At 37.7% G+C, this 11,325-nt stretch overlaps 2 protein-coding genes across 20 annotated transcripts in view; one reads left to right on the top strand and one right to left on the bottom strand.

The window, feature by feature from the left end:
* Positions 1-11,325, bottom strand: part of LOC308569411 (uncharacterized protein) — a 286,883-nt gene that overhangs the window by 24,089 nt on the left and 251,469 nt on the right. For 10 of the 14 annotated variants that reach the window (XM_081163357.1, XM_081163353.1, XM_081163350.1 and 7 more), the window contains 2 exons: positions 9,466-9,621; positions 4,612-4,729 (listed from right to left, as the gene is read on the bottom strand). The gene's annotated coding sequence lies outside the window, so the exon portion shown is untranslated. Of the gene's footprint in view, positions 1-4,611; positions 4,730-9,465; positions 9,635-11,325 lie in introns of all 14 variants that reach the window. The other 4 variants (XR_014000684.1, XR_014000688.1, XR_014000690.1 and 1 more) reach the window with 1 other exon arrangement.
* The window catches only part of CDK14 (cyclin dependent kinase 14), a 223,208-nt gene that overhangs the window by 159,005 nt on the left and 52,878 nt on the right, over positions 1-11,325 (top strand). For all 6 annotated transcript variants that reach the window (XM_081163263.1, XM_081163266.1, XM_081163265.1 and 3 more), the window contains one exon: positions 10,210-10,349. In XM_081163263.1, the coding sequence (XP_081019389.1) occupies positions 10,210-10,349 (140 nt within the window). The remainder of the gene's footprint in view (positions 1-10,209; positions 10,350-11,325) is intronic.

Here is an 11,325-nt window from a genome sequence, read left to right as displayed (position 1 = left end):
TCATTTGGGAAGAAGAATAGGATAGAAATGGATAAAGAACAGGAGTATCATTTTTAAAATGTATAATAATTACTTTTAATAATAAGGATGTTCACTGGAGCTGCTTGATGAAATGTAAGGTTGCATTGTCCATTTAGTTGTGTCCATTTACCACTGTTGTCCATTTACTTGTGTACTCTGAATAAATAAATTTACAATAGTATTGGTGCACCTGTCATTGCCGGAGGGCAGATAAGCGAGTGATTCCAAAGGGAGCTGACCTTTTTCTTTTAGGCACTGAGTCACTTTCATATCCTAAGGCACAAATTCTATGTGAAAGCTGTTATATTCCTCACTGTATTGTGCTTTAAAGTGTCTCGTTCTGTGGCCATAACATGAACCCCATAAAAATACTTAAAATCATTAAGCCTTTGTAGATAGTAACCTAATTTTTAAGATAGTTATGTAAGGTCAGTTATGCTGTGATTACATTCAGATTTAGTTTAAAGCCAAGCCTGTGGTGCAATTTTCTGATAGGTCAGTTGCCAGGTCCAAGTACGACTGTCTAAACAGCAGAGTCACCTGGCTGCACACTGTGTTTTTACAAAAAAAAAAATCTTTCAAATTAGGTATGGAGAATCATCATGACTATCAATTATAATCAGGTAGTTGACAATCACTGCAAAGTGCAATGTTTTATCTTTAATGCTGTACTGTTTTTAACACTTGATTGGGAGCCGCCAGAGTGGCTAGGGAAACTCAGCCAGATGGGCGGGGTATAAATAATAAATTATTATTATTATTATTATTATTATTATTATTATTATTATTATTATTATTATTATTATTATTATTTAAATATTTGCTTCTCAGACTATTGATTCTACAGCATTTCCACATTGCAGAAATACTCGGTCATAAATTCAGTGAAACCAACCACATTTTTTGTTTGTGAATCTTAAATCCTTCAATGCATAAACCAAGATAAGATGTCAGCCATATGCCTTCTTATGCCTTTTTATTTCCCTTTAATGAGGAATCTTCAAGCCTAGAAGCAACTTACTTCAGAGTAATCTCACCAAATGTAGTACATTTGTTTATAGCCCTCAGCAGCTTTTTTTGTCCTCAGGCTGAGTTATAAAATAAATGTTGACTGCTTCCTAATTACTCTCATATCTGAAATATTTATTATCAGATTCCTTGTTGATGGCATAAGATTTTGTCAAGATGAATATTATGTTGTCTGTTCTCAGTGAAATTAGACTCCCCCTTAAGAACTAGGTTTGTAGTTTGAGCATACTCCTGAACCTGTATTCACTGCTTTAATCAGGTGGCAATGGGGGCCTGGAGTGCTTTTTTAATTGCCTATGTTGATTTGGTAGCTGTATCCCTTTCTGGAAGCCAGATACCTGGCTATTGTGGATTAGTTAGTTACCTTCAAACTGAATTTCTGCAGATAGGGACGCGGGTGGCACTGTGGTCTAAACCACTGAGCCTCTTGGGCTTGCCGATCGGAAGGTTGGCGGTTCAAATCCCTGCAACTGAGTGAGCTCCCATTGCTCTGTCCCAGCTCTTGCCAACCTAGCACTTCGAAAGCATGCCAGTGCAAGTAGATAAATAGGTACTGCTGTGGCAGGAAGGTAAGTGGTGTTTCCATGTGCTCTTTCTGTCACGGTGTTCCGGTGCGCCAGAAGCAGTTAAGTCATGCTGGCCACATGACCCAGAAAGCTGTCTGTGGACAAACACCAGCTCCCTCGACCTGAAAGCGAGATGAGCAGCGCAACCCCATAGTCGCCTTTGACTGGACTTAACCATCCAGGGGTCCTTTACCTTTTACTGCAATGGCTTTTGGCGACTGTGAGAGACCGCAGTGGAGATGTGGGGTACTACAACCTGCACTATGGAAGCACATTGAACTGTCCTGGTAGTGAGCACAAGCTACTGACACGAAGCATTGGCACTCCACCACTGCTTCCCAGCACTTAAAGATAATAACGTGAAGCTCTCTCCTCCTCTGCTGCCACACTGTGACAGTCAGCACCAACTGGTTGCCACCACTGGTGTGGAATGGCATTGCTGATTGTCCTTGAGATTTTTGAAGACTATTTTGTTGTAGCATGTTAATGCTTGGCTTTTTTTCTGGTATACTCTATTGCTAGATGCCACAGGACCTTGCTAGCTAGTGAGCAGCCTGCAAATCTTAAATAAAATTGTATAAATAGCCTAGTCTCAACCCAATATACCGTACTTCTCACTATACTATGTTCCATTACAACTCCTAAAATTACTGCATCCTATTGAGTTTGCACATCTATGCAAAGTAGGCTGCAAGGCATCCTTCTTACTGGAGCTGAAATAAGAATGCCTTCTGGACACAGTAGAGTAGCTGTTTTTTGTGACCACGGATATGATGATAAGACTCATGTTGCTAACAGCTTTGAAACTTTGGGATAGATGATACAAATCAAATGAAGTGCCGTGTATGTTAAATAAAGAATGTGAAGTAATAAGGAATACTCCTATTTTTCTATATCATTAAACGTTCCTCATTAGCCTGACTTGATACTAAATAAAAGAAATAAAAAAGATTAATGTGGCAGGGACAAGAACCCCCTTCCAAGTGTGACAGACCTAAATCCCCTGCTGGAAAGATTTGTAGCTAACAATGATGAATGCTCACTGGCTGCAGTGACTGCAGAGGTTCACCCTTTTAGGGCAGAAGCTCTTGCTGGAGTTGCTGAACACACACACCAGTTCTTATTTGCATTGTAATGAAATTAAGAGTTTTCAAGTTCTGTATGTTAAGAAAGGAGACAGGGAATGAGATTTATGAGTTCTAATGTTTCTTTAGTAAGAGCAGAGGCGATTTTAAAGATGAAAACCTGGACAGCTCATAACGGCAGCCACACTTTCATTTAGAGTGATTTAATAGGATAACTTTGCTAGAGACATAGCGTTTTCACCAGTAAGAAATTTAAAATCCAATGTTCTCCTTTAGTTTCTTTTGAAGCCCAACAATTGAAGTTACTGAAGAGCAAATGTGTGTGCATTGGAAGGGAGGGGGGGGGATCTGCAGTGAATGATGTGCTAAGACTATTTCAGATATTCCTGTGGAGTTTTTATTTCCCCCTTTTTTGCTCCTCCTTGGCTCATGTCCAGTCACTGAGGAAATAAATATGTGAAGAAAGTGCACTATGGAATGGTAACTGCAGTGTTATTTCCCCCCCTTTTATCATGCCCAAGATTCAGTGAAGTTGATATAAATTCACCATGCCTTCTTTAAAAAGCATAACAAAAAGGCATTCTTCCTTTAAGAGTCAGACTGTAAAAGGTGATTTTCTTTTACTCAGTTTAGTTTAAGCCTGTAAAAAGCATTAACTGAAAAATCTGATATATTTGTTAGGGCATTTATTGCATTAGTAACATATATTTTAAATTCTCAGTGAAAGGTTTATAGAGAACATAAACCTTGAAGAGTTTTTGCTCAAGATTAAAGATTCATTCTCTCTTTACTGGAGAAATAATAGCCTATAAAATGATGTTTTTAGTAATTATTTTAGCTCTGTTTATTTTTTAAAGCTGTTCTATTCAGTTTGCTGCGATGGACAAAGGGGGACTTTAAAGCCCTCTCCAGGTTAGAAGATATGTACCCTTTAATGCCTCTATATTTATTTATTTATTTATATATTTATTTATTTATTTATTTATTTATTGAAAAGAGCAGCTTCTAATTAAGAGAAGCCACAGAATTGTAGTGTTCCATTTAAATTATGTTCATAGCTAGCCTGCAACCTTCAAACACACTACAAATCTTGCACATTTTCAAAAAAAATCCGTAATGGTGTAAGTAATCTTTCCCCCCTCATATGCTATAATGAATAATATTAGAAGAACTGGAATGCTGAAAGAATTAAGATAACTGACTGACTGGTGTGCAAATTGAAAGGAAGTCATTGTTGAAATCTTTCTAGATTCCAAAGTGGTGAGGGGCTGGAGGATGCTATAATTAAAGTATCTTGAAAAACACATTTTTCTCTCTGATATTTTTTTTAAATGTAAAATTTGAAATGGCATTGTTCTCACAGTCCAAATCCTTAAATGTGAACTATGTCCCTTCTTTAAGCTTTGACAAATACCACCATATTTTTGTGCTTCACAGTTCCAGTTTACACAATAAAGGCTATTCAGAAAGCATCAGGAAGAAGAGCAGCAAAATTGTGACAAATATTGACAAGAGACAAGAGAGGATATTATTTCCCCAGCACTTTCATTTAATACATGGTTGCTTGATGTCAGAGGCTTATTTCCATTTGATAGATTTTTGATTTATAGGCAGCAAGAATTGTATATTTTACTATGGTGTTCATTATTATTTAATCACTTGCATGTACTCAAAATAGTCCATGGTCAGTGGCCAACGTGATAAAACAAGCTCCTTAAGATCATGTACCAGGAAAGGTACAACAACTATCAAGAACATCATTGAATGTTACCACTTTTTAAAGTGTTGTGGACTTTACACACACACACACACACACACACACACACACACACAGTTATACATTACAAATACTTAAAACGTGTGCTGAGAATCTTCTATAAGAACAAAAGAAAAGCTTTGCTGAATCTTACCAAAGTCTGGTATCCTCTCCACAGTGGCCAGTCAGAAGCCACTCCCAGTTGCTTAGAGCATGGGGTTGATAACGCCATGATTGCAGGTTTGATTCCCATATGGGCCGGCTACATATTCCTGCAATGCAAGGGATTGAACTCAATGATCCTTGGGACCCCTTCCAACTCTACAATTCTATGATTCTATTAAGCCCTAAAGGAAGCCCACAAGGAAGAAATGGGGGCAATATCTCATTCTCCATTTTATTCCTGAGCAACTGTTATTCAGAGGCATGCTGCTGCTGATTCTGGAAGTAGTATGTATATAACCTTATCCTCCATGTCTAATCCTCTTTTACAGGCATCTAAGATATTGACCATCACCACATTTTATAGTAGCAAAGTCCTAACTACATGCTATGTGAAGTAGTATGTCCTTCTGTATGTTCTGAATCTCACAAGGGTCATTAGTTGATCCCAGGTTCTACTATAATGAGAGAAGGAGAATAGCACATCTCTAGTCACTTTCTCCCACTGATAATTTTATAAATCTCCTTTATATCCCTTTCCTTGTGGGGCCACAATACAAAATTGGATAAGTCTTTAAGTTGTAAGTAAATTCCTTAAAAATGTGAAATACTTATTAAGTAACTCCATACCAGTAACATTTACTGTTTACACTAACATAGTTAAAATACTGTGGGCTCAGAGCATCTAATAGATCAACAGAGCATGATAGTTTTATTTACTACATCTTAAACCGCTTCATAACAGTATCTCAAGGGCATTCTATACTGATTTTATAATAAAAATAAACTATAATAAAAATAAACTATGGTACTAATACTAGCCCAATACATTTTGGCACCTGAGGCAAACCACAAAATTGTGCCCCTTCCCAGGAAGAAGGGGTGAGTGAATACATCAGAAACGAGGGGGAATAAAAATTTACAGGAGACCAGCAGCTCCTATTTTCCAAGAGGCCATTGTAGAGGTGGCATGAGGAGATTTTACCACCTGTGGTAGCAGCAGCAGTGGGTGATGCATTCCTTGGAGGCTGGCTCTGCTGCCCCTGTGGATCCTCACCTCACCTCATGGGTATTCCCTTTATAGTACAATAGTTTAAGAGCTGTACCACATGGTTTCTGTTTCTGCTTGAATAAGATACTCAAAATGTTAATGGCAAAGTAGACTCTTCTTCCTAAGTGCTGGAAGCAACAGATTTTCTGAACAGGACATTGGTTGTTGTGGTAAGATGGAGATGGCTACCCTGTGGCCCTTCATCTTCCCTTGTCATTGGCCCTCCTGGCTGGGACTCATTAGAATCGAACAATAATTGGAGTATCATAGGGTAGCATCACCTCTGGTAAGAGAACCTTTTGTTCCTATAAACTTCTGCCATTGCTTTCTAGTTTGGACTAGTCATTTTATTTCAGTGGAGCTATTCATAGTGCACTCTTTCTGGTGGCATAATTTTACAGATTTTAGATCTTTACCCTGATGCGTTCAAATTGTGCTGATACTCTAAACAGAAAACTGCTGAAGACTAAAATTCTTGGAATTGAGTATATTAGCTGGTTGCCATTCAAGTCTTCCCATTGGTATAGCTACTTTTTTCTCTCAAGCAGGGATAATGCCAAACTAAGGAAATTTTGAAGTCAGACATAGTGATATTTTGTAATTGAACAACCAGTATTTCAAAGTGTTCTGAATATGTTGCTCTGAGTTTCACCAGCAAAGGAGTGGGTTGAAGTACTTGTTGAATCAGAAAATGCTGGCATGTTGTGGGTAACCTTCAGAAGTGCTCTCCTAATTTGCTGTCAAAAATATATACAGGATTAATCTTTGTTTTTTAATCAGGCCTTGATTTTGAAAGTGAACTTGACCTCTGTCCCTTATTTAATTTAACCAGCAAAGCACCATAAGTTCAGAGGTTCAGTGCACATGCCCAAATCTTTTTTCCCCTTTGAGGGCTTCAGTAATCCTAGTCATGTTCAGCTTGACCAAGAATTGACCCTCTTTGCAATAGGAAGAAACCCAGTGTGCTCTCTATGAAATTAAATCAAATGCTTGTGATCAAGAGTTTTGTGAGGGGGGGGGGAGTAATGCAATAATAAGCCAACAGCTTATGTGATTTGCAAATTGTGTTAAGGAACAGTTGCAGTTAACTTCCAATTCAGCCAAACATGCTCTTTGTTTGTTGTTGTTTAGTCGTTTAGTCGTGTCCGACTCTTCGTGACCCCATGGACCAGAGCACGCCAGGCACTCCTGTCTTTAAACATGCTCTTAAGACATTTTAAATGGTATTGGTCATTTTTCAGATACCTGCAGATTAGGTTGTTCTAAAGATCATTCCAGTAGTGCTAATTACATTATTGAATGGTCACAACTGTAGTAAGTACTTGATTGTACTCATCTGTAAAAGCACTCCATTTCAATTATGCTATCATGGCCAACCACTATTGCTTTCTAATTAGTGCGGAAGCAAGTGAAGCATCAGCATTGAAGCTTACTGTATCACACATACCAGTATAGACTGCTGAGAAATGAAACATGCTGCAGTGCCTTAGACACACAATTATATTCTATTAAATTCTACTCTGACACCAAGTAGAGCAAGGTGCATGTTAGATTCAGTAGCTAGTTTCTTTGGTGGTTTGTCAGTTTATGTATAGAGACTAAGATTAAATATTGTTTGTCTTTGATAAAGGACTGCTGCCTGACTTCTAGTAGGTAAATTGTTGGGTACATCTTAAAGATATTTGAGACAAACTATGGATGCATATAATGCAGGCTGATGATTGTTTTCTCAGAAGAAAATACAAGCTGTCAAATATGAGTTGAGAAGTCTTAGGTGGGAAAAGGTGTCTAACCCTTTCTGGACATTTACCTAGTTCCTCTCCCCCCAAAAAATTGGTTCTTCCCTTACAGAGTTTCAGATGCATATTTGCTTGCATTTAGAACACTGGTGTGGGCAGCAGATGGAATAGCTTGAAGGTGAGAAGCGTTTGGAGCTAAAATATAGTCACCTTGGAAAGTATTTTTTAGATTAGATTTTTTTACTGTTTTTAATGTTTGATGTACTGGATATAATTCTCTGGTGCTGGTTTTATTCTGTGTTAGATTTTAGTTTCTTTCTGTATTTTATATTTTATTTTTTTGTGAACCAGCCAGAGGACTTTTACCACTGGGTGGTATATAAATATTAGGAAGAAAGAAATAGCAACAAGTATGTCTTATTGCTGCATCTCTGCAGGATGGGTGACATTTGGCTTGACAGAAATACATGGGAAAAGGATATAGGAATATTAATAGATTACAAGTTAAATATGAGTTAGCAGTGTGATGGATTACAGCCCTCATCATCCCTGACTATTGGTCATGCTGGTTGGAGTTGATAGTAGTTGTAGTGCAACACCATCTGGAGGGCATTACATTGATTACACTGACATGTATATATCAGAGTCAAATTTTTGCTGTTGCTCTACAGCAGCCTTTCTCAACCTTGGGAGATGTTGTTGGACTACAACTCCCATTATTCCTGGTCATTTGTCAGGTAGGATGGAAATTGTAGTTCAAGAACATCTGAGGACACAAAGTTGAGAAAGGCAGCTTTAGAGGGTAGGACCCAAACCAACAGGTTCGAAATACAATAAATGCATTTTTGAATAATGCTGTTGTTGTTGCATAAACATTAAGAACCTTCTGACAGTGTGAGCTGTTCATCAGTGGAATTGACGCCTTCAAAGTTTGTATACTCTCCTTTATTAGAGACTTTTAAGCACAAGCTGAATGCTGCTTGTTCAGGGTGCAGGTTGGACTACTAGAGGAACTTAGAAGTCCCTTCCAGTTCTATGATGCGATGAATCAATTTCCCCCCTGATTCCACTCCCCTGTGGTTGACTTTCCTTTAGTATGCATAAAAGATCTGCTCATTTGAAATACATTGTACACATTTTATCCTTTCTATATCCATTCTGCGACAGAAACATTACTGGTGGGAAGAAATTTGAAGACTAATCTTTTAATAAAAATGTAATTGTTTTATTTCAGCAATGAACACCTAATAGCTCTTGTTGAAAATCAGATAACTTCTGCATATAGCTTTACTAACTTATATTTGGAAATATACTTTGGTGCTTTAAAGCCATGCAGTTGAATTTGAGATGAGTGTTTGGCTTAATCCTACAAGGATACTGTGCCAAGTTACTTAGATTTATATTATAATTATTTTATGAGCCCATATACGTGGACATTTGAATATGCTTTTCTCTACCTTTGTCTGCCAACTGTGTCTTTGTGAACAATCTATGTACTGACATTTACTAGTGCCCTTCACTCTGAAGTGTTTTCTTGTAAATGTCAAGAATAGCTGAATGGAACCATTCCCACCATTTGAATACAAATTCTTGCAAAACTGGAGTCTAGTTGGTAGGTGACACTGTGGCCTGTGTTTGTATTTCAAACTGAAAATGCAGAAAAGAATAGCAGCTGATTTTGAAAAACTATATGTCCTCTACAACAATTCAGTTAAACTCAGTGGCACTTAATTTGTGAGTAAATATTTACAGGACCAACCTATAAATAAATTGCATTGAGATCCCATTGAAATCAATATGAAAGCTGATTATTATCCCATTTATTTTGGTGGGAACTAAGTACAATAACGTAGCCAGATTCCAACATACATATACAGATGAAGAAACTCATGGCCTGACTGTAGCCTACATAGAAATACCAACAAATTCAAGAGCAGGCTAACAAAATGTCAGGCTGTGTCGTAAAAAACAAAAACAAAAGCCTATCTCAGTCTAAAACCAATCTCGTAAGAAAACTAAAATTATTTCTTGCTATATCAAGTGTAAATAGACTTACTTGAAAAGGTATTCCACAGTTTTTCAGAATTAAGTTTATTTCACAATTTGAGGGATCGAGAGGTATGAACCTATTTTATCTGTTTCAGAGCACTGTGTTCCATAGGGTGAGCTCCCATCACTTCATTGGTGGCCATAAATCAGTAGGCACCCCTCGCTTCAGGGGAAATCTGGAGCAAACAGAATGAACAGTTGGCAGGGTTTTGATGTGTTATGCTTTGGGAAAACATGATGATAGAAGAATGGAGGGGGGGGTCTGTAAAGGTTAGGGCATTTATATGCTTTCCCCTCCATTCACCAGAAAGCACAGATGATGAGATGCCCTTCCTTTTGCAGTCAGGGTCTTCCACAAAGATTTCTGCTTAGAAATGTGAGATGTTGGGTGGGGAATGTTGAGAGGACACTGAATTTCTACAGTAACTGTAGCAGAGAGGTGAAGGTCCTTGGCTTTGTAGCATCTTGAAAGGCAAGGAGCCACTGTCTCTGCACTCTGCTTACTTCAAAAATGTCTGCTAACAACTAAAAGGACAGTAACTAAAGTGAAACGATAAATTTTAATGTTTATAACTACTGCCAATGGCTGTGAATAAGCCATGTAAGATACAGCGGTGGAATTTGGCTAGGTACATGGACCGGGCTCTATATTTCTGCTTTCCTTGATATCGTTATATATGGCATAACCAGTGAGAGTAGTTTCTCTTTTTTTATTTGTTGTCTCACTAATTTTTCTCTGCTTATGTTTAAGGCTAAGCTATGTGAATCATGCAGAGGATCTGGCCTCCAAATTACTCCAGTGTTTTCCAAAGAACAGATTGTCAGCACAGGCAGCTCTCAGCCATGAGTATTTCAGTGACCTGCCCCCACGGCTATGGGAACTAACTGACAGTGAGTATAACAAAACATCCACATAGAATAAAGGCAAGGAAATGTGTGTGTGTGTGTGATTCTGCAGTTCAAATTCCATACTTTGCTTGACACAGGAAAAATGGACTCTCCCTTGCTATCTCTACTGTGCAGTATGTAGCTATCTATCTTCGTATTTGATTATATGTGCAGTAAAGAGAATTATTTGAAATGCCATAAAGAAAGGAAGGGAGAGGGAAATATAATTTACATATTTAGTGCTTTTTACTTCATAATATGCACCACTTTTTAACATGCTGCAGTGCACGGGACAATAATCCAGTGATATTCTCAAACATTATATATGCCAAAATAATAACAATTTTAAAAAGATTTTTGTATTTAAAAGACTGAAGAACACAAAGCACACAATTGATTAATGTGCAGGATTTAAACATATGAAAGATAAACTTGAGTTGATTTTCTTATAGCTTGAGGATGCTTTCAACATTCAAATACTGTCCTTTGTTTTTCATTTTAAACAAAATGTATTAACGTTATTATAAGTAATATGATCCCAACAAGATGCTGCCAATTTTCTTTTTAACTAGCAAGGATTTTTTATTGATTTTAGTGTTCTTAAAAAGTCATTGCAGCACATTCAGGCAAAGCCATATTTACATTGAATGAGGTGGCAGGTATAATTTTTACCAATATAAAATTGATGTAAATCAATTTCACTTTGAGGACGTACCTTTTTAACTGGTCACGTTTGCTTAGTGAGTTACGTTTCTCTTTCAACCCCATTGCACTATACTATCTGGATTTCTCAGGCCCATTTGGAGAAATAACGAGGCTTGTTCAGACCTGTTGCAGTTAGATATGTGAGGGCCTGGGTGGGGGAATGGGGGACATTTCCCCCCAGAAGCCTCTTTGTTCCCCCCCCCTCAAAAAAAGGGGAAAATGTTGGACTATGAAATGTGAAAGGGTAGATAAGCTTGTTTCAGTCTGGGTAAAA

Source organism: Podarcis bocagei (genome assembly GCF_964188305.1).
Source record: "Podarcis bocagei genome assembly, chromosome: 12".
Lineage (NCBI taxonomy): Eukaryota > Metazoa > Chordata > Lepidosauria > Squamata > Lacertidae > Podarcis > Podarcis bocagei.
The sequence above is the reverse complement of the archived record's forward strand: the minus strand, read 5'-3'. Positions and strand labels throughout refer to the sequence as shown.